Raw genomic sequence first — 23905 nt, 5'->3', positions numbered from 1 at the left:
TGAATAGTGAATACTTTCCTAGAGAAGATTTTATCATATCAAGCTGTTTGCAAATTTAAAACCTAAAATTTCATAGCAAAACTTGTGTAACTTTTTCATGTGTATGATTTTCTATTTGTTGTTTTCATATCTCTAAATGAAAACAGCGAAAAGTTTTGTCGAAATGTTTAGATTATTAAAATGTTTACTTTTTACGGAGTGTCTATTGTGTTGTTCTGTACATTTTTTTGTCAAAGAAATAGACCTTTCTTTCTGCATTTCCAAACGATGAGTCATTATCAAACCAAAAATACTTAACCTTGGTTAATAAATTTAAAAAATGATTGATTTTTTCTAAAGTAAAGTTTTTGTTTCTTTGCGTGAAAAGACTGGGGAAAAGCGGCTTCAATATCACAGGGACAGGTAGCGTTCCAGTTATACTCATTTTAATGGCTTAGCACAGTGATAGGAAATTAAATCATCAGAATACGTCAATTTCTAAAGGCTTTTTTTGATACAACCTGTATAGAAGCTTTTTTGGTTGGGGGGAAGGAGGGGGGAGGGAGGGCAATCGAATGCAAATATTGACTGTGTCACTGTTCCACTGCACTGTACTCAATATAGTGGTCTGGTGACTAGTAAAGTTTTCCCGCCAATTTTCAAGGTAAACGTTCCGTACGGAAAATTCTACCAAAACATAAAACAAGACGAAGCGACGAAGATTTCAGATATTTCTACTTTGTTTGTTTGCATTACAAACAAATTATTGTACTACAACGTAAAAAAGATTTCCATATTAACATTATGCTTGTATTTTTAACGGAGAAATATAATGACGGCAACTCGACAAAATACAATTCCACCAGCATGGATGCAAGCTGATGGCGACCTCCAAGAAGTGATTTTAAAAGCTGTCGTATCCTTTTTTGCCAAGTTTCTTTCTGTGTAGTTATTTCTTGGCTATGTTTCTTTACGGTTATTTGGTGTGAAACGAATGAACTGATTTATAAATAGAGGTTTTCTTGAACAAAATGTAGACATCCTTTAAAGAAACTACGAAACATCAAGAAAAACTTGGTACGGGAAGCTTGAGCGAAAAGACGGAAAAGTTATTCTAAATTGCCGTCATTGTAAACGATATGTTTTTGCTGCTTTTACTGTAGATATTCTGCTATGTCTCTGCAATGAAATTTTCCCCAAAATATCTTTGGTTACGCTTGAAGAGGATTTTCTCAATCACATCTTTCCAGAAGTAAGCAGAAAAAGTAGTATTTTGGCTAACTCATCCTTTGATTAAACGTAATCTTTTGTATATATCATAGTACACATCACAGATTGTACCATTAAATAAGAATCATATCAATGCACCATACTTAAATATAATCACTGTTATTTTAGACACACCTGTCTATTGCAATCAAATCTATGTATGGCAAGTTGTAGAGCGCAACCAAGATCTTGCATATGCAATTTTGACAAAACTAGGCCTTTATGCATGCAAATTTCAAATCTTGGATGCGCCATTTACAAACTTTCCAGTTTGGTATGTACTGTATATTTGACACTGAACTTTTCTTCATCATAGCTTCCTGCTTATGTGGAGAAACTCCTGACTGAAATTGAGGAGACAGTTTGTCTGAAAAACAGTGGTGATGAAGCAATATCAGTCACGTTTCAGAAGGAAAATTTGCACAATCTTCTTCTGGTAGGCTTGTGTTTTTTAGTTTATTTTGTACCACATTAAATTGTATGTCTTGAACAACAACTAAAGGTTGGAGACTTGGAGGAGTGTGTGTGTTTGTGCAATACAAGTTTTTTCAGTGATATTTAATTTTTGAGGCATGGGGCTTCAGCAAGTTGTGCTTGTCTTATGCAAATGTTTAAAAATGTATTGGGTTTTCAAATTAAGAAGGATTTGCAATCTCACTAACCGTTTTCTTAGCGCAGTTGTGGATGGGAATAACCACTTTAATGTAATTTTAATAAAGGATTTAGAGCTATACTCATTCTTTAAGGCAAAATTTGTTTTGGATTTTTATTTTGATGTTATATTAATTTTTGTCTTAGTTTTAATGTTAGATCAAAGGATGTCAAATTGTTGGAATATTTTTACAAAATGAAATAAAAAATGTTTATGTACTGTGTTTGCACAGGCTTATGCAAACTGAGAAGAACTTGAGAGCATAGGTACCAGCTTGCGACCTAAGGTTGAGGACTTGCATTTGGTTTAGAGTTCTCAAAAACATCTATGAGGTTTACATACGCCAGTGCCAGTATGAAAAACATTGTCTATTTCTTTTATAAAATAATGCAGAATGTGATAATGTTTCCTCTTACATATATTTATGACTGATTAGCAAATTCTCTTTGATGGATTTTATTGACTTAGCTCAGATCAGTTTGCACAGGCTAATGCAATCTGAGTTGTAGACTTATCAGCGCACATGTTGTATTGTTGTTATTTTAAAGGTGGTACTACAATTCCTGGAATGCCTAGAATCATGTGTAAGATGTGTTGGTGAGAAGTTTCAATGCATCAGGATTTCTGAAGTCAGTTCATTACCATTACCTTTGTTGATGGTCATAAAATCAACTTTTTCCCATTGTCAGGTTTGTTATGTGCATCTAATGAATCTTTTATGATTGATCATCTACGTTATTTCTTGCTTTGATCATTTACTCTTCTGCTTTTACTATTCAATTTACACAATCTGTGAACTGGAAATCATTTCCTTCTAATGATCATTGCAAATACCACTTCTTTGGGAGTTCATACCACCCCTAACAACCATCATCCACCTTTAACCACCTGCACACCACCCCCTAACAACACTAATATCACCCATAACCACCAGCATTACACTCCCTAACCACCCTCATATTAACCCCTAACCACCTTCATATCAACCCCTAACCACCTTCATACCCCCCCCATAACCATCCTCATACCACCCTTAACCATCCTCATACTACCCCGTAACAATCCTTGTACCAACCTTAACCACCCTCATACCACCCCAATATATTCAAGATCTTTTCCAACTTGCTGCATGGTCTTAAAGATTCCTTTCACACACGACACTTTTTTCAAGATCCCCTCAAACAAAATGCATGAACTTAGAGATCCCTTGTGATCCTTATATCTGATCTTAAAGATCCCTTCTCACGCACTGCATGGTGCATGGTCTTCAACTGTGACGCACTTCATCCAAAAACCACTATTGTTTCTGATTCGATTATGTGCTTGCTCTTGGCATTATCATAAGAACTGTTGGACTATTTATTTCAAATTGCACCATACGATATCTTATCACTTTAGCGATAACGTTGCAATTTCACTTCCTCTAGAGAAGTGAAGCTTTGTATGGAAGTATTTTTGGTGAAGTATCCCAAGATCTTTCATTAGTTTTCAAGAAGTCTTTTGATTTACAGAAGGTAAAACTGCAAGAACTCGTATTTGTCTTATACATTCACCACTTGTTTTGATTCGTATAGGTTCTACTGTGTGAAGCTGTAGCTTGACGCTCGACTGCAGATTTGAGTGATGAATCGCTAAGGCTTTTTAATTCGTTGTGTGATTTTAGAAAATGCCCAACCGTTGAGGTTCGGCTTGGGTAAAATGACAATGATGACCTTTAGGGTTGTGTTTTATCCTAGGTCATTTTTCGTATAAATTTGTCTGATGTTAAACTCATAATAAATGACTACTTTTAGCAATGCCGAAGTACCCAACTTCAAAGCTGTAACGAAGAGTGTTCATGCAGTTTTGACCTTTAATGGGGTGCATTTAATAAAACATGCGAATTGTCTTTTACCGATTTGCATTTTTTTATGAATTGTCTCACCCATTTTCACTGTTCTCCATTTAAGTCTGCTTTAAACTTTGATTGATTGCAATAAAACGAACAATGGAAACTTGATAAATTATCGAGTTTTAGTTGAACTAAAATCATTTGTGTTAGGAATGATTCACTTTTCTATATATTACTGTATATGCCAATTCCGATGTTACAGGAATGATTAAGTTTTCTATAGATAACTGTGTTGCACAACTACGATGTTACAGGAATGATTAAGTTTTCTATAGATAACTGTGTTGCACAACTACGATGTTACAGGAATGATTAAGTTTTCTATAGACTACTGTGTTGCACAACTACGATGTTACAGGAATGATTAAGTTTTCTATAGACTACTGTGTTGCACAACTACGATGTTACAGGAATGATTAAGTTTTCTATAGATGACTGTGTTGCACAACTACGATGTTACAGGAATGATTAAGTTTTCTATAGATGACTGTGTTGCACAACTACGATGTTACAGGAATGATTAAGTTTTCTATAGATGACTGTGTTGCACAACTACGATGTTACAGGAATGATTCAGTTTTCTATAGACTACTGTGTTGCACAACTACGATGTTACAGGAATGATTAAGTTTTCTAAAGATAACTGTGTTGCACAACTACGATGTTACAGGAATGATTAAGTTTTCTATAGATGACTGTGTTGCACAACTACGATGTTACAGGAATGATTCAGTTTTCTATAGACTACTGTGTTGCACAACTACGATGTTACAGGAATGATTCAGTTTTCTATAGACTACTGTGTTGCACAACTACACTCCACGCACACATGTTGTTATTCCACGTATCTACGTATTTAGATGTTACTGGAGTTCTTATGTTCAAACGTGGAAGCTGTCAACAGCATAAATTCCGAGGATGATTTAAAAGTCATTATGTCAGGTACTATAAGATAGCCAATTTTTAAGAATTTTTGCATAAAGTTGTTCAGTCATGTTGATTGGTGTTGAAACTTTTTTCATTTTCTTGTGATGTTGGTGGTAAACAAATTTTCTAAAATGATCTGTGTTTTCTATTTATAGTTCATGAAAATTTGTTGGATCTCTGTGATGTCACTGAAAGATTTGACGGAAATATGTCACCCAGCTTGTGGAAGTATTTGATTAAGTAAGCATTGTTAACAATAAGGTGTCGCTTGCCTTTCAAAATTTCCTGAATGGAAGGTTCAAAACAAACGCATATTCCAATTATTCTTCACCACTCGATGTTTACTCAAACTCAGCAATTTCACGCTTTTATTTACTTGTTTTAGTTTTTAGAGGGTCAATTTTTGCCTGTTGTGCATTTTAAAGAGTTGCTTTTCATTGCCCAACTTTTTCGTGAAGATTTTTTTCAGTGTTTTTTTTTTTACCTTGTCTTGTCACATTTTGATGACTCTGTTTGTCATTGGATTGAAACTTTTACTTATATATGTTATAAAAAGACCAAACTGCTTTGTAAAAACTTCGGCAGAACACACGACAACGTTTCTCAAAATATACGTATTTACTAAGTATAATACGAACTCCCTCCATAGAGGAGAGAGTGAAGAGTAGACCAAATGTTTCGTTGATAGCAGCGCTTTTTTTCTTTAGACTTGCCGTGAAGAACAAAGAAGCTGTTAAAAATAACTTGGAGGTACAAGACGTAGAGAATAAGTGTCTGTTTACATGAACGATAAGAAGTTGAAACGATTCACAGATTCATTTGAACATCTTCTCTGTACTCTCACTTGAACATCTTCTCTGTACTCTCACTTGAACATCTTCTCTGTACTCTCACTCAAGCATCTCTGTACTCTTACTTGAACATTTTCTCTGTACTCTCACTTGAACATCTTCTCTGTACTCTCACTTGAACATCTTCTCTGTACTCTCTTGAACATCTTCTCTGTACTCTTGAACATCTTCTCTGTACTCTCCTTGAACATCTTCTCTGTACTCTCACTTAAACTTCTCTCTCTACTTGAACATCTTCTCTGTACTCTCACTTGAACATCTTCTCTGTACTCTCTTAAACATCTTCTCTGTACTCTCCCCATCTTCTCTGTACTCTCACTTGAACATCTTCTCTGTACTACTCTCACTTGAACATCTTCTTAACTTCTCTGTACTCTCTTGAATCTTCTCTGTACTCTCACTTGAACATCTTCTCTGTACTCTCACTTGAACATCTTCTCTGTACTCTCTCATCTTCTCTGTACTCTTTTCTTCTCTGTACTCTCACTTGAACATCTTCTCTGTACTCTTTGAACATCTTCTCTGTACTCTCACTTGAACATCTTCTCTGTAACTCCTTGAACATCTTCTCTGTACTCTCGAACATCTTCTCTGTAAACATCTTCTCTGTACTCTCTTTAATCTTCTCTGTACTCTCCTTGAACATCTTCTCTGTCACTTCATCTTCTCTTCTCTTACTCTGACTCTTGAACATCTTCTCTCTCTCTTGAACATCTTCTCTGTACTCTTAACATCTTCTCTGTACTCTTTCATCTTCTCTGTACTCTTTGAACATCTTCTCTGTACTCTTTGAACATCTTCTCTGTACTCTCACTTGACATCTTCTCTGTACTCTCACTTGAACATCTTCTCTGTACTTGAACATCTTCTCTGTACTCTCACTTGAACATCTTCTCTGTACTCTCCCATCTCACTCTCTGAACATCTTCTGTACTCTTTACTCTCTGAACATCTTCTCTGTACTCTCCTTGAACATCTTCTCTGTACTCTCCTTGAACATCTTCTCTCTCACTTGAACATCTTCTCTGTACTCTCTAACATCTTCTCTGTACTCTCACCATCTTCTCTGTACTCTCTCTTCTCTGTACTCTTACTTGAACATCTTCTCTGTACTTCCTTTCTACTCTCTTAAACATCTTCTCTGTACTCTCTTGAACATCTACTCTCCTCTCTTGAACATCTTCTCTGTACTCTCCTTGAACTCTTGTACTCTCACTTGAACATCTTCTCTGTACTCTCTTGAACATCTTCTCTGTACTCTCTTGAACATCTTCTCTGTACTCTCACTTGAACATCTTCTCTGTACTCTCACTTGAACATCTTCTCTGTACTCTTACTTGAACATCTTCTCTGTACTCTCACTTGAACATCTTCTCTGTACTCTTACTTAAACATCTTCTCTGTACTCTCACTTGAACATCTTCTCTGTACTCTCACTTGAACATCTTCTCTGTACTCTTACTTGATAGAGAAACATAACTTTAACTATATCAGTTGCAACAACTTCAGTTATAGCAAAATGCAGTATTGTAATTTTTATGGCTGAAGTAGTGATTTTATTCAGTTGTCTGAAGATCGTTTCTCCTTCAGTATATACCGCGGGCTCGTGTTGACAGCTTGGGAGAAAGTAATTTCAATTGTACACTCTGCATTGAAAAGCATTCTATGTTTTATAATGCTTAGTAGAATTACAAAGCACAAAGTTTTGTCGTAAACTAGGAGAACAAAGTAAAGTACATATGCGCAATTTGATTTTTTTACGACTAGGAAACGTTTGTCCTTTCAGAGTGAAACGGTAGTCTTAAAAATGTGTAGTGCAATCGAGAGCAAGATACAGAGTTTACAAAACATCGACGTTTCTCCATCGTCTGAATCGTTGGTTCGTACTTTATACTTGTGTATTTAAGGCTCTTCTGTTTTCAACATTGAACTAAAATACATGGAGCGCTAACTGTAATAGTAAAGCCTAATAATTTTTTGAAGTCAAATTTTACACCCAGACATGCGTGTGTAGTTCAATGAATTTTCACTCGCGAGAGAATCTCGAAAGACTACACACGCGTGTCTGGGTGTAAGATTTGGCTTCAATTAATTGCTTCAGACAGCGTTCCATGTATTTTAGTTCAATGGTTATCAACGTTTGCACATTGAACTATATATAACTGGAGTGCTACCTCTATATAAACATTCATCGTGTACTTGCTTGATGGCAAATTTTACCTCCAGACATGCGTGTCGGAGATCGAATCCGCATTCTAGCTTATCGTCGTTAATGAATTTTCTTTGGGCCGCGAATGGAAAGATTGGGACTAGTTTGATTTCTGGATTTAAATATTGGCTGAAGCTAATCTTCCAGTTGTATTTATAGTTAAAAGCGTTTTCACGTACGTTTTTTCCTGCATTGGCGTTGCCAGCCTGTATATTTAGTTTTGCTGTATGCAATTTTCTCTGTTCTCTTAATGAAAACAACAACAAGAGATTTCTAAAGACACGAATGATGGTATGCGCCGAAATTTACATAGCATGACTTGCGGGCTGACTATGTTATTGTTTTATTGATCACGTGATGAGTTTTTTATAATGCACTGCATTGTACAGATTTTTCAATAATTTCTTTTAGCAGAACGAATCGCCGAGATTGAAACAAACAAAACTTTTAAAATTTTTGATCAAGCTTTTGATGAGCTTTGTCCAGGTAAAGAAAGAAGTAAAATTGATCGATGCACCTTTAAAATATCCTCGTGAAATTTTGCCAAAAATAGTTGGATTAGTAATGCAACCAATCGATTAGGCTAGCATGTAACCCTTCAATTAGGCTAGTATGTAACCAATTTGTAAGTTTACATCTAACCCTTGAATTAGGCTAGTATGTAACCAATTGATAAGTTTACATGTGATCCTGTGTTTTTACGATAGGATTTGGCGGCATTTTAGAGTACGTTTTGAATTTCGAAGCTCTACGAAAGAAATTGCTTTATCTTAGAAATTTAGAAATCTGGAAATAATTCGAATGTCCAAAACCACCGTATTTGAGCACAGTTGTTTAGATCAGTGATTTAATGTATTTGTTGTTGTAGGCTTTTCAAGATTATATTTTACCTTCAACGATGAAGTCTGTCATTGCACTTATATTTTCAATCATCAAGTATGTACATGTATATGAATGCATTCCTCTTTATGTGAATTTCTTCTTCAAAAAAAACAACAAAAAGTATTTGACTTGCCTCGGTGTTAATGTTTTGTGTCAGTTCATTCTTCGTATCAATGTAACGGCTCATATGATTATTTGGGTACTGGGTAATCTTCATGCGAAATCTCCGAGAGTAGTACACTCCAACAGAGATATTTGGGTACTGGGTAGTCTTCATGCGAAATCTCCGAGAGTAGTACACTCCACCCGAGATATTTGGGTACTGGGTAGTCTTCATGCGAAATCTCCGAGAGTAGTACACTCCACCCGAGATATTTGGGTACTGGGTAGTCTTCATGCGAAATCTCCGACAGTAATACACTCCACCCGAGATATTTGGGTACTGGGTAGTCTTCATGCGAAATCTCCGAGAGTAGTACGCTCCACCCGTGGGCAAATGACCAATTTTTCCATCTTTTTTTTCTTGTCTATCTTCTGTCTTCAATCTGACTTCTTTTCTCTTATTTGACCGTTCTCTCTTCTTTGAGAGTGTTGGAGTCTTTGCCATCTTAGTGTCTATATTTCCCTCAGTTTCTGCATCCCACTGAACTCTTTGGCTCTATTTATCCATTAATGTCCCCAGCGGTTGCTATTCTTGTCTTATTCCAAACCCCCCATTTCACTTCTATTTAACTTAGCTACAGCCATTTTATGTCAGTGAGCAGTGGTTAGTTTCTCGTAAACATTTACTGATTAATAAAAGGTCGTGACATGTTTTAAGTTTTTCCTTAAGAACTATGTGATTGTTTACTAACTGTCTTGAAAATTCATTTCAGCGTATCCTGTTTCAATGCCAGCTCCTGTCAAGAAACACAGAGATCTGTTCCACGTGCTACTCTCGATGTCTGCCGATCACTTATTGTCATGGTATGTTTATCTGCTGCTTAGCATTATTACTTGTGCTACCGTGACTAATCCCAAATTCGTTTTGATTTTGCTGTCATTTTGCTAGATTGCAAAAAGCATGCGTCACTTACACGAAGTCCTTGAACCGATGAAAATCTTTCTTGTATCGTTTCATGCGTGATTGTTTCTAATCGCATAATATATCGTGTTACCACAGAATAATGATTATACAGAAGGGTCACTCAGGTGTACAACGTGTCCTCATGTCGGCCATTATTCCAGCCAGATGATTAAGATTTCTCACTTGTTTCCAACCATTAAAATTACATCACCTCAATACTTAAAAATGAATTCAAGTGTATTTTTAGTTAAGAAATGACTTCGGATCATTTTATAGGTTTGGTAAAAGTCAAAACCCCTAATCATCTGGCTGGAATAATTGCGGCCACCATGCGCGAGGACAAAAATATCAAAGGTTCCGACATGAGTGACTCTTCTGTATATTCTTATTCTGTGGTGTTACTAACTTTTATGCCGAAGTCATTTTTGGGACTTTTGAGAAACAGAGAAAAGAATTAATATAATATTAAAAACAGTCAAACTTTTTTTCCAGCATATAATATATTAAACAATTTTTAATTTGTTTTTATTGGTCAACGTAGTAGTTTTAGACGAAAATTCCTAAATTGAAAAAAATATGACTTTTTGACCAAAAATTTAGTAACGTGACGATATTGGCACATGTAAGTGTGACAATATTGCATTGCCGCGAATTTCGTTTTGATATTTGAGGAATATTATATTACGCAAATATAATCGAACACTGCTCTCCAGAAACCCGAGTGAACGCCTGATAGGTGTCTTGTCTAAACTATTATTATACCAGTGGTAGTCCGTTGCGCAGCCAGCCTGCAGATTTACACCTGGGGCGGATTGCACGAAGCCTCGATATCGCTATCGATTGGATAGTGAAATTTTCAAATGTAAGAAAAAGATGGTTATATTTTCGTTGCGATAATGAAACTTTGTAATCGTGGAAGCACTATTTTATTTCAGAGATTGCTCAGTTCAAATAGTTTATTTTCTCCTTTTTAAGAGATTTTTTAAACGTACGAAAAAGTTTGCTATACAGTGGATAGCGCTATCTGGCCTTATTGCAACCGCCACCAGCTATGGAAATATTGGATAACTATAGATAACTTCATGTCTTGAACTGCATGTTGAACATTATATAAATTATTATTTTACTTACGTAGAGCAACGAGGGATTTGTCTCTTTTGCTGTAAATCACACAAGCGCTTATGAATGTCATGTTGGCATTATTTCTTGGATTTTATATTTTTTAATACTTACACGTCACAGGTTGAACCATTTCTCAGAATTTTAGTGGACGACAAGAAATTTGCTGACTTGCTAACTCGTTTTTATCCAGGTTTGTTCCACTATCAATACCTCTGTGATGTGTTTATATAGAATAAGGCTATAAGGTCATTGAGACCCCACTTGTCAATGTTTTTATTCTGTGAAACTATTTTTCCGTCAATGTACACGAGTTGCTATGTTACACCATGCATGGGGAAATTTACTGAAGAAATGTGCTGTCAATTGCAATCGCACACTAAAACTTCACACTTAACATTGACACAAGGGGTGTCCAAAATTTGATGAGGGGATTGACTTAATTAGTATGTGTATTTATGTAGCCTGTGAATCTATGTGTGTTCATGTAGCCATGCAGTGTATCCATGTGTATCCCCATGTATATTCATGTAGCCAGAAATCATGACCAGCCGATAATTTAAAGAAATATAGTATAAAACAAATTCCGAAGAAGCATGACATCTTGAGATTGCAAAATATGCATCAAGACAAGACGAGAAGTGTATTCATGCAGCCAGTGTATCCATGTGTACCCATGTATATTCATGTAGCTACTGTATCCATTTGTACCATGTGTATCCATGTGTATTCATATAACCAGTGTATACATGTGTATGCATGTCACAAAGAAGCGTATCTTAACACCTCGATTACGAAAAACTTCATTAAGCCGCTGTGTTTAATTTGTGCATTCCCTTACCTTTCTCATACCGCCGTGATTTGATTTTCAAAACTTTTTATAGATGAATTTTTAGAAAATGGTTTTCCTCGTTGCTACACTTTGACAAATATTGCTGTGATGTTGCCCATAATATCAGGTGAAATATTGTATTTAAGTAGAACGCTTGCGAGTTTCTACGCTTTTAGCATCTTTTTTCTAGGATAGCGGTTGGCCTTTCGATTAAAACGACACTACAGTACATGGCCATTTGTCTTGAAAATATACAGATCGTACACGTGTATTAATTGAGCGAACGCTTCTTTTTCAGATGAAATGCTGTTGTATTGGTTGGAACCAGAAAATGATCATCAGGTAATCGTATGGAATTCTAATTTAAAAGAGAACTCGCTGAATCTATCATTTCACTAAACCATTTGCCGTTTGTGAAAACTTTTTTGTTCTAGCCAGATCTCCTGCTCTGAAGGAAACTTTCCAGTTTTAGTTTAGGGGGAGCTTTCCTGTGCTAGTAGGAACTTTCCTGATAGTGAAAACCTGCGTGTGCTAGGTAAAACTATGCTGTGTTGGTACATAGGAGCTTTCCTGTGCTAGTAGGAACTTTCCTGATAGTGAAAACTTGCGTGTGTTAGGTAAAACTATGCTGTGTTGGTACATAGGAGCTTTCTGTGTTAGTAGGAACTTTCCTGATAGTGAAAACTTGCGTGTGTTAGGTAAAACTTTGCTGTGTTGATACATAGGAGCTTTCTGTGTTAGTAGGAACTTTCCTTATAGTGAAAACTTGCGTGTGTTAGGTAAAACTATGCTGTGTTGGTACATAGGAGCTTTCTGTGTTAGTAGGAACTTTCCTGATAGTGGAAACTTGCGTTTGTTAGGTAAAACTATGCTGTGTTGGTACACAGGAGCTTTCTGTGTTAGTAGGAACTTTCCTGATAGTTGAAACTTGCGTTTGTTAGGTAAAACTTTGCTGTGTTGGTACATAGGAGCTTTCTGTGTTAGTAGGAACTTTCCTGATAGTGAAAACTTGCGTGTGTTAGATAAAACTTTGCTGTGTTGGTACACAGGAGCTTTCTGTGTTAATAGGAACTTTCCTGATAGTGGAAACTTGCGTTTGTTAGGTAAAACTTTGCTGTGTTGGTACATAGGAGCTTTCTGTTTTAGTAGGAACTTTCCTCTGTAAACGTTCGTGGAAACTTCCTGTGTTAGTTTAATGAGAACTTTTCTGTGTTAGTTTAAGCATTCCTGGCTTGAAGTTAAACTATTTAATATGTCCTGTTCGGCATTATACGTACGTGTACTGTTATGTGTAACTAGACCAACAAGTATTTTTTATGTTAAGCCTTTATTGAAACACCATGCATTGTTCTTCGTAGGCGGAGTCACGTGTTTCCATTTACGAAGCCCTGTTAACTTCGTGTGATCTCTGTAAGTACCTAAAACTGAATGCAATTTCACACGACAAAACATGAACTTGCTGCAAAACCGAGTCAATCATATTTCACTTAACATTTGAAAACAAATACTATAGGGATATAATGAAGTACGTACATGTAGTTTCAACAATACTAGTGCGGTGAGTTTTCAACTGACAACCTTATCTTATTTTTGAAACAAGATCGTCGCAAGAAGGCAAATAGTTATCACAAAGCAGACTTTTACAAAAGAGTTTTCCAAAGTCCGATCGTTCACTGCCTTCCCTGCTCGAATATTTATCAAGTTTGTTTTGCCGTTCACTTATTATGTCGCTTTTTCGCAAAATACACGAAGTTTAAATTTTTTCATTTATATTTCATGCATGTTAAGTGGCGAACACTTCAGTTATACTTTCCATATTTTTGTATTTAATTATTAGGTTTTGTTGAAGTCTCGCTTCCTTTACTTCTGCCTGGAACAATGTCGAATGGAAAAGCGCAGAGGTATGCTTATTGAAGTGTATTATATTGTATAACAAGATTTTGTCAAGATTTTGCTAAGATCTTACTCATGCAAGATTTTGGAAGATATTAGGCAAGATTTTATCAATATCTTCCAAATTTTACGCTTGCAAGATGTTGCAAGATTTTAGGCAATATCTTCTCATCATCTTGCAAGATTTTACTTTTGCAAGCTGTTGCAACATATTAGGCAAGATCTTGTCAAGATTTTGCAAGATTTTGTCAAGATTTTCACGTGTATTCTGTAGCAGAGTTTCTCTATATTTGTATAGTAAAATAAAGATTTTGTCAAGATTTTTACGTGTATTATGTAGCAGAGTTTCTCTATATTTGTATAGCAAATAAAAGATTTTGTCGTGGTGACAAGTCTAAAAATTGTTTTAAAAATATCAAACACCATGGAGAATGGTCAAAAATAATAAAATTGTTGGGTTAGTGTTATGGTTTGAAACAGTTCTTATAAGAAATATTACGTTATTACTTTCACCATTCTTTACCATGCTATTTACTATTTTTAAAATAATTTTTATGTTTGTGTCCTTGAAGAGAGCACGTGTACTACTTTGATCGTCATCAGACAGAACGATTGTGATATAAAACATGTTTGTGTCCTTGAAGAGAGCACGTGTACTACTTTGATCGTCATCAGACAGAACGATTGTGATATAAAACATGTTTGTGTCCTTGAAGAGAGCACGTGTACTACTTTGACTGTCATCAGACAGAACGATTGTGATATAAAACAGAAATATTACAGTTTAAAATTATCTTGGTTGACTTAATTCGAGTTTACACAATGTATTTTTTTTCAGATTGTGTTTTATTTTATATTTTGTGTTTATAGGATGATCAGTTTTTATGAATACGTCGTTGCACGTCTATCAGCATCAATATCGGCTATTCCTTATCAACAATTTCACATCGTGGTAAGTAGAAGATCATTGTCTATCAGCATCAATATTAGCTATTCCTTATCAACAATTTCACATCGTGGTAAGTAGAAGATCAGGAAGAGATACAAGCTGTTGACTTAAAGTGCACCTAACCCCGATGTTTTTCTTTAACGAATTTGATAAGCTGTAGACGTAGGATAATATTCGTGAAAGAATTATATGAATTGGATGAAAAACCCTGCCTTGTGTGACACAGGTCATATTTGGTAAATGACCGCATGAGTACTTTGACGTTAATTCCGGACAACACTTGCCAAATAAAAATGACATTATTTTACCGAACCATTCTAATGATACTGCAACCATATACCATACTCCTTTCGGGTATGCTTTCCAATTTGGAGCAAGAAAAAATAGCGGCAGATAGATAGGATTGTGATTTTGTCCGGAATTTACGTCATATTTTAGGTACCAGACTCCAAATGCCAGTACTTCGTTCTTAGCCAAAATTGTGGCATTTTCACAAGACCTAGCGTCAAGATTTTATAGCCTTCTCAAACAATGCTTTCACTGTCATTGTTATAAGTTTTCATTTTATCGAATTCATTATGAAAGATATCAGAGGTTAGGTGCACTTTAAAGGTGGACAAAAGGATAGAAAGAAAGTTGTGCAATCTTCGTGCTAAAAAGTATGCAAAAAGGTAGACAACGGCGAGTTACCAACAAGTTTCTTACGAGTTACCAAACAAGTTCTGTCTTGTTACGAACGAGTTTCTTACGAGTTACCAACAAGTTATTCGTATTTACGTTTGTTTCCTTTTGTGTATTTTTCTTTTTGTTTACACCTAGTCTTTAATACAAGTGTAATTGTGATTCTTGCACTTTAGAACAGGACGTACGTTCGTTGGAATAATATACGTAGTAGAGCTCATTGAGAGAATAGAGAGCTATATAAACTAGATCTTATGTTGAAATTTATAGTTATATATATTGACTTATAAAACCTCGACAATGTATTTAGGAAAGGGTTCTTTTGAAAAAACTGTTTCATGGTGGTATTGTCAGTTCATCCATTGCTGCTGATGTTTGGTGCTTCATGGCAAGGTTGTACAACCATGCAATTTTTGTTATCGTGATACAATTTTTTTACCTTAGAAGGGAAATCCACCTTCTTTACGCAGAGAGGTAATCAACAACTAACGCTGTGATGGGGAGTCTACACTTCCCACGCAGAGATAAAGGAGGGGGGGGGGGAATTATGCAACTCATAGAGCGTAGAAAAAGATTACCATTCATCATCGCACTCTGATGGACTGTTCAGTGGATGATGTATTATCTTTGTATAGATGGATGACTGCTGAGCTTTGTTACAACCACGTGAAGCTGTTTATTCTTTGGGTTTGTACATATTTAAACTTTAATTTTTTATGCAAAGGAATCCAGCCAATTTGTACATTTACAAAGCTTTCTTTTAACTAAACGATCGCAAAATACGATCTGCACGATTTTTCGTCTGCCAACCGTTGTATTATTGGTGTTATCGTTTACAAATATTTAGACACGATAACATTTCAATCTGGATCCTAAAAACAAAAACTCCAACAACCATATGTGTATGTATAAGAAAAGAAGAGGTTGATTTTCAGATGCAAATGTGAAAAAAAACTGTAAAAGAAGAATACTTACTTCTTATGTAAAAAAACAATTTCTTATCTAAAAATAAAAATCCTGGAATACTTTATGAAAAGGTTAATTTTTAGGCGAAAATGGGAAAGTGTGACGTAAAAAATCTAGGAATACTTTATGAAAAGGTTAATTTTTAGGTGAAAATGGGAAAATGTGAAATAAAAATCTAGGAATACTTTATGAAAAGGTTAATTTTCAGGTGAAAGTGTGAAAAAAACTGTAAAAGACGAATACTTCCTTTGTATATAAAAACATTGTGTTATCTAAAGTGGAAATAAAAATCTAGGAATACTTTATGCGTGCAATCATCATTACTTTTTAGCTAGTTTAGAGCTTATTACAATTTTGGATTGTGTTTGGTGATCTGGTATTAATTTTATGCCGCCGATAGCGATCGGCTCAATGTTATATAGAATTTTAAATGCTTCTCCCAAATTCTTACCCAATCGTGAGGCCATGTATTTGATTGACGTAATTTGTTTAACCTTAACGCCCTTAGACCATGTAACAGCATCTGACAGCGAAGTTCAGTAATGGGTTAATCTGAAGAAAATGACAAAGTCGTTTGCATGTGATAAAAAGCCATGTTGAAATTATCTCGTGTCAAAGCTGTCGTTCAAGTTTTGTGACCATATTCCAAAAGCTCACTCTCACTCTTACTGAGTGATGCCTCAAAATCATCTGAAATTATTCAAAAATGACATTTTCACTTTACTGCTTGCTATATTTCAAATATTTTAGCAAAATTTTTGTATCAATAAAAAAAAGAGTTTACCACTGATTGGTGGGTTTTTGATTTCCTAGTCGCACTCAATGAGCATTGATTGGTGGGTTTGTGATTTCCTAGTCGCACTCAATGAGCATTGATTGGTGGGTTTATGATTTCCTAGTCGCACTCAATGAGCATTGATTGGTGGGTTTATGATTTCCTAGTCGCACTCAATGAGCATTGATTGGTGGGTTTATGATTTTCTAGTCGCACTCAATGAGCATTGATTGGTGGGTTTATGATTTCCCAGTCGCACTCAATGAGTGTAAGTGAGCTTTTAGAATACACGCGTTAGTCTCTCGCGGTTCTTAGAATGTACTTCATTTAAAGCAATGAACATGTTTTTATATATTTTCAGCTGTCCACAGTATCTTGGAGGAGTGAGTTTCATAAAAACAGACTATCCATTTTAGTCGGAAGACTTCTGCCTCTAGTCGCCCAACATCATCAGGTAATATTTATCTACTTAGCTTGCTAATAACTTTGTAATAAAGTCGAAATATTTGCTTTAAATCTTGTCTCTTGCTGTTATAACTCGAGTCTTGAGTTTACAATATGATGTTTTTTGAAGTGTGCTTTATTATTCATTTTTTGAGGTTGTCGGCTAGAAAAGGTTTTTAATACTTATCAACGTCAAAGATAACTTTTCGGAAATGAAAAACTTGGCTAGTCAATGTGTTTAGCAACAAACAATGTTTTATCTTCGTGCTTTCTATATTGCTGTCTCTGTAGGAAATGCTGCTGAAAGAGTACCCGATGCAATCCAAAGAATATTTTCCAGTGTGGTCCACCTTACCTATTTATAAAATATCAAAGCCATTACAGATACAGGTATCTATACCTGTAGGCATGAGGAAAATTACTATATTCATGGAAATTTGTGAGTTTTCTAACTTGCAAGGACAGTTTTCGTTGACGTATTCGCTGCTTCTCTTAACTTTAGGCAGTACAGGCTATGTTGTGTACTTCCACTAAGACTTTGGCGCAATGTATGGACAATCAAGATCTTCAAAATATTCACTTGGTAAAATTTTCACAGTTTTTTTCTGAAGGAATCATGTAATGGAGTTGAATTTTTTTTGTGAACTTTTCACTTCATTACTAAGCTGCAAGCTATCATGTTTCACTTTTATATTAAAAATTCCTGAATTCGATATCGTTCTAGAGTTTTTTGTAAAATGAATAATTTGCAGCCAATTCTAGTTTAAATCTAGTCTTACTGTTATTATAAAAACTCCTAGATTCAATATTCTCCCAGAGTGAGTTGTACAACGACCAATTTTCAACCAATGTGCTTGCTAAGTGTTCTCAATCGTTTATTTTGAATCATTGTTTACTTTACAATCTTTGCGCAGCTTTACATTGCTATCATTTTATCAGAAAGTCAGAAGTATCAGAAAGTCAGAAGTCAATTTCTTTACGTTTCAATTCACTCTGACTGCAGCATGACCCTATCTAGCCCCAGTCTCCTTTAGATCCCCAGCATGCTTCCCTTTTCCATATAATTATTTGTAAAAAATAAATTCATTTAAGGTAATGCTGATGAGGAACACGGTTGTATGTATATATTTTCTTTTATTTTGCAGGAGAAGAGTCTTCAATGCATCAAAAACATTATTACTCATTCCAAAAACTTTGAAAATTTGCCGAGCAATGTAGAATCAAATTTGATCCATGTGATGAAACGTTTGTTCGACGAATATTTTGTTTCTGCGCCTAGAGAGGTATACTGTATGTGACTTAGCCATTTTCAGTCGACTGTTAATTGAATCATTGTCAACTACAATGCAACGCGCGCTCAAATGATCTTCGTGGCCATTTTCTTGGCTAAATAAATATATAAACTTTGTATCAGTTTGTAATCCTCCGTGGATGTTCTATGCATCTTTTGTGGATGTACGAAAATTTTTGTCGTTTTTGGATCAAAACAGTATTTTTGGTAGCTTGCTAGTGATATTTTTCTTAAACGTATTGTTTGGGCGGGCAAATGACAAATCAAAACTATGGCAAGCTCAACGATTGAAAACATGCCTAAAAGAAGACGACCAAAACTTGATATTTAAATAAATACTTGATATTTGGAAACACACGCTTTTGACTAGTGTCGAAGTTGTGCGAAGAGTCTACGTAAGAGAAAGATCATCGTGTGATGGAACGAATTATCATATTCATCACGAATATAAACAACCAAGAGGCGCGCGTTGCATTGTGGTTGACAAAGATTCTTTAATAGCATAAAGTATACCGAAACATGTTGGCTTTGAAGAAATTTGTCGTTCATTTTAAATGTCTTATGGTTCTTTAATGTCTCGAAAAGCGTATTTGTTTTGCGAATAAAAATTATAACCTATTGGTAGTTCTGAAAATAGTGCTCGCTTGAGTTGTAACATTTTTTTTCAAAACTATCCAGGCTCAGTACAGAATAACAATTTGCGCAAACATTAAAGCTGTAGTCATATCGATGATTGGGGGGGGGAGGCAATCATTCATATGTGCATGTTACGCACTAATAAGTTCCTTTGAAATACATTGTTATTCACGGATTATAAAGATTATAACATGCAGATGTGAAGATGAGCCCCCCCAGTCATCGACTGGACTACAGCCTTTAACATGAATTATTTTTAACACTAAACGTGAATTAGTGAAAAACCTTAATTACAAATTGTTGTTGTGTAAAACCTTACGATTTTATACTTTTATCGTTCTAATCAACCCTGTTGATGAAAATGATCGCATATTTTAGATTTCAGAGAATTGTTGGGCGAGTTTCATTTGTATACTTGGCTCAATATTACCGCGTGTTCAATCACAACATGCCGAAGAGGTACACAGCCATCTTTTGCACGTAACGACTTTTTACATGCGATACCAGATTTGATTTGCGTCTGTTGTTCAAGATTCTGAGTACAGTCTTCAGGAAGATTGAAGAAGCAAATGACGACGTTTTTATTGTATATTTCGCATCACTTTTGGCCAAGTGTGGACATCTTTCATTGGGGCAGGTTAACTAAAAAAGATAGTATGTTTTTTAAATTCATCCTTGTTCATTCCGAGTTTCCAAATCTGCTGCAATTCCATTGGAAATAAGGCTCGAGGAATAGTTGTAAAGTTGATGAAATGTCTAGTGGAAATTATTCCAAGAGGTTTCCCTCGTTGGTAATACAAGACACCTATTTAATTGAGATAGAGATTTCCAAAAAATATTTTGATTAGAGATTCTTGTGTGTGTGTGTGTTTTTTTTTTGGTGAGGGAAGAATGCTTTTGACAAAATTTTTTTGATGTATTTTTACAGGCTGTACTTCATTAGCTTTTTTTTGGTGATATCTCTTTTTTCAGAATGAATCGTTGTTAATATCGAAGACTTTCCGTGTTTTGGTTTCATCAAAAAATTGGTTGGTGCAAAATGAGGCCTTTACTGCTCTTAAACAGTTTGCCGAGGTATCTTCGTTTGTGTTCGTTATCATTTTTCCCTGTAAATTCACCTTCAAGTTGACTCTCCAATTTCGTTAAACGATTTTCTTTTTCGGCAGTCGGTTGGCTTATTCTAATTCTATACACAAAATTTCCTTTTTTAATTTGCTATCCATTTCTTCTCAACTTTTAATGCGGACGTCATGTGTATAATTTCACTATGTTTTTCTTATATTTACGAAGCTCGTTTTTTTTTCAAGATCACTCCTTGTACATCGATCCTTGAACAATGTCTACCAGATGCGATGAAGGAAGATTTTCAAAAATTTATTTGTGCAGTACGTGTGTTTTTCTGAGAACTATTACATCAACTATGGTCTAAAGCTTTGTGTATTTTTTAGCTTTTGGTTTGCTGTCGTTTGAAAGAATATTTTCATTGTTTATTACATTACTTATTGTTTATTGCATATGTCTCCATTGTAGGAATTTCATGAATAGCTTCAAAAATGCTTATTTCAAACATTTTGCTTTTTCTAACTTTCGCAATTTCCGTCTAAAATATATGTTTTTGTTTTTCTTAGATACCTCACGGGCAAGATCAGTCCAAACCAGAATTAATGGTAAGTTTTTGATTAATGAAGTTTTTTTGATGAATCGAACATATCTGACTTCGCTTCGTGCGTGTTTCCGACATGAACATGTATTTCTTCTGCATCGTTTGTAGTTGCTTAATGTGCTGCAAAAGCAAGCAACGTTACAGAGGAGCGATGAGGTATAACAAAATGATGGTGTTTTTTTCTTTTATGATTACGTTCTTTAAGGTCGTATTTTGAAATTTTCTTTCTTGTGTACAAACTGGGTTATTCATAGTCTACGTTTTAGTCCTTTTTTGCTGTCAAGTGTCTGCATCCGAAATTATCGGATGTTTAAACTTCATTGTAGAGTATTCATTAAGAGTGATCTGATGAATAATTCATTTAGCGTCTTCATCAGAAGGGATCTGAGGTTGAAATTTGAGTATTTATATACTCCAATCTAGTGTCTTCATTAGAAGTGATCTGATGCTGAACCTTGAGTTTTTATATACTCCAGTCGAGTGTCTTCATCAAGAGTGATCTGATGCTGAAATTTGAGTATTTATATACTCCAATCTAGTGTCTTCATCAGGAGTGATCTGATGTTGAAACTTGAGTACTTATATACTCCAGTCTAGTGTCTTCATCAGGAGTGATTTGATGTTGAAACTAGAGTTCGTATATACTCCAGTCTAGTGTCTTCATCAGATGTGATCTGATGCTGAAACTTGAGTTCTTATATACTCCAGTCTTAGTGTCTTCAGCAGAAATAATCGGATGTTGAAACTTGAGTTCTTGTATTCTCCAGTCTTTTGTCTTTATCAGGAGTGATCGAAAGTTGAAACTTGAGCCTTTTATACTCCATTCTAGTATCTTCATCTTACGTAGCTGTTTTTCTGTTGTCTGGTCGTCGTTGGTGTGTGATATAATTTTCAGAATATATATTTTTGATAAACAATACTCGACTTTAATAGATTATGCCCGACAAAGCAACAGCTGCACACCAAGACCAACATGAAAAACGAAAACGTAGCGAACGTGAAGTTGAAGTAGGTTTTACTAATGTATATATTTTTGGAAAATAAGATTCATTTTCTACGAAATTAGATCGTTGTTTTGTGATTACAGATCGCCCGTAAGCACCAATAAATATACTAAAAATAAATTTTTATTTAAGACAATTGTCATTAGGTATTAAGTATACTTATATTCAAATCGTCCTGTCGTGAATTTAATAGCTGAACTCCAAAAGAAACAAGTTGGAACATATGAAACTCTCAAAAGAGGTATGCAATGCTAAGAAAGATGTCGGCACACAACATACTGCCGTTGTGTGGGATGATAGTAAGAACTGATTCTTTGCATGAGACAAAAATGTCGCTTTTATAAATAATTGACTTGGCGATCTTGTTGAACTGATCTTATTGAACTGGAGCGTTACCTTTCTCTGAAAGTTTTTGGAAGCAGTTGAACTAGTCCCTGTCTTTCAACCCATGACCGAAAGAAATTTCATTACGATGGCAAGCTAAAATGCGGGACTTTGCCTCCAGATTTGCCTTTCCAGTTATAATTTCGTATTTATTTTAGTTATACACTTTTGTAGAAAGAATTGAATCATAGTCATGTTTAACTATGATTGCAATGTATTCTCGAGAAATAACAATGTTAATGGTTAAGTATGAAAATAAAAACTTTCTACGTGTTTTCATCTTAAATATAAGGCAATCGCGAATACTTATAGTTTCTGACAGCAGGACGTTGAAGTTAATTAGATTTCCGGTATGATTTTCTGTTTTCTTTTTTTCTCAGGATGATGTAGTTCTGTCGACAAGTTTAATGGAAATATCAAGACACTTGACTGTTATTCAGGATCTTTACAACCGCACTTCCCAATGGCCTCCAGAAAGTGTACTAAAGTTGAAATCAATGAAAAAAGTAATGGACGAGATTTGCGATTTCGATCGATAATTGCTCATTTGTCACTTATTTTTTACACACAATTTATGCTAATTTTGGCCTTAGAAGAATTTTACGATATTGCATTCGAAACATTGTCCACATGTTGGATGCTTTACAGTATCCCATAGTTTGAAATTTCATTTTGTAAATATCTTTGACTGTATGAGATATATCCTTCGAGCCATCTGCCAGCCTGTTCTCGTTTCTTCACCATACGCTTAATTTCCAGTAAAGGAAAAGTGCTAGGAACTATAAAAAGTATTGCTGTGATTACATAAAAGTATCTCTCTAAAATAGTCATTTAATTACTTACACTTGTGTTGATTACTAATGACGGGAACAACATGAGCCAATACAATCTCTTTATTCTATTGACTATAGTTTACGAATGTTGGTCTATATATTCCTTTGCTTTATAGGTAGCATGTTTTCAATGTGGAAATTGCTGTCTTCTAATAAGTAAACTAAAATTACCTCCAAGACATGTAAGCGTGAAGATGAAAGATACGAATTGGGCAAGCTGAAAAATTAACCCGTGCCCAATGGAAGCAAAAAGAAAAAAATATTCAGAAATCAATGTGTTCATTATTGCTTGTGCGATGATCGCTCTGCAGCATGAAAAACATTTCATTTGATATACAAGTGCTGAACCATAGGTGGTAATTGTAACTTTGGAATGACTTTGAATGCCCAGCTATAGTGCCTTCTCATTTGACGGCCGTCTTTCGTTGGGCATTTTTGTTCGTCCTATAATAAACATTTCATTTGCAAAGTTTCATCTTGTTTACGAGTGCTGAACCATAGGTGGTAATCGTAACTTTGGATTGACTTTGAATGCCCAGCTATAGTGTTCATCCTTATAAGTAACATTTAATTGATCGTTGTAGTATCATAGGTGAAGTCCACGAATAATTTTTACAGATTTAAAATGGTAACTGAAACATGAAACATCAGTTTTAGTTCATGGAACTCTCGGACAAAGCCAATTATAGAAAACATTTGCATAATCACT

At 35.1% G+C, this 23905-nt stretch overlaps 1 protein-coding gene across 1 annotated transcript; it reads left to right on the top strand.

Annotated features, from left to right (window-relative positions):
• The first annotated feature begins 684 nt into the window (after window positions 1–684).
• Window positions 685–23668, top strand: LOC124438721 (uncharacterized protein C1orf112 homolog). The gene is made up of 35 exons (XM_046988919.1): window positions 685–895; window positions 1017–1056; window positions 1143–1231; window positions 1565–1684; window positions 2449–2589; window positions 3328–3414; window positions 4652–4733; window positions 4874–4958; window positions 5426–5468; window positions 7356–7448; window positions 8190–8264; window positions 8647–8714; window positions 9536–9626; window positions 10969–11038; window positions 11730–11804; window positions 11976–12019; window positions 13036–13087; window positions 13515–13578; window positions 14441–14522; window positions 15511–15593; window positions 15836–15887; window positions 17303–17395; window positions 17677–17775; window positions 17888–17968; window positions 18531–18668; window positions 19691–19771; window positions 19845–19949; window positions 20285–20386; window positions 20620–20697; window positions 20941–20979; window positions 21084–21131; window positions 21909–21983; window positions 22173–22220; window positions 22744–22869; window positions 23313–23668. The coding sequence occupies exons 1-35, from the start codon at window positions 812–814 to the stop codon at window positions 23415–23417; spliced, it is 2838 nt and encodes a 945-aa protein (XP_046844875.1). The 5' UTR covers window positions 685–811; the 3' UTR covers window positions 23418–23668.
• Window positions 23669–23905: the final 237 nt, after the last annotated feature.

This window comes from Xenia sp. Carnegie-2017, unplaced genomic scaffold (assembly GCF_021976095.1).
Source record: "Xenia sp. Carnegie-2017 unplaced genomic scaffold, XeniaSp_v1 HiC_scaffold_19, whole genome shotgun sequence".
Lineage (NCBI taxonomy): Eukaryota > Metazoa > Cnidaria > Anthozoa > Malacalcyonacea > Xeniidae > Xenia > Xenia sp. Carnegie-2017.
This window is presented reverse-complemented; position numbering and strand designations above follow the sequence as displayed.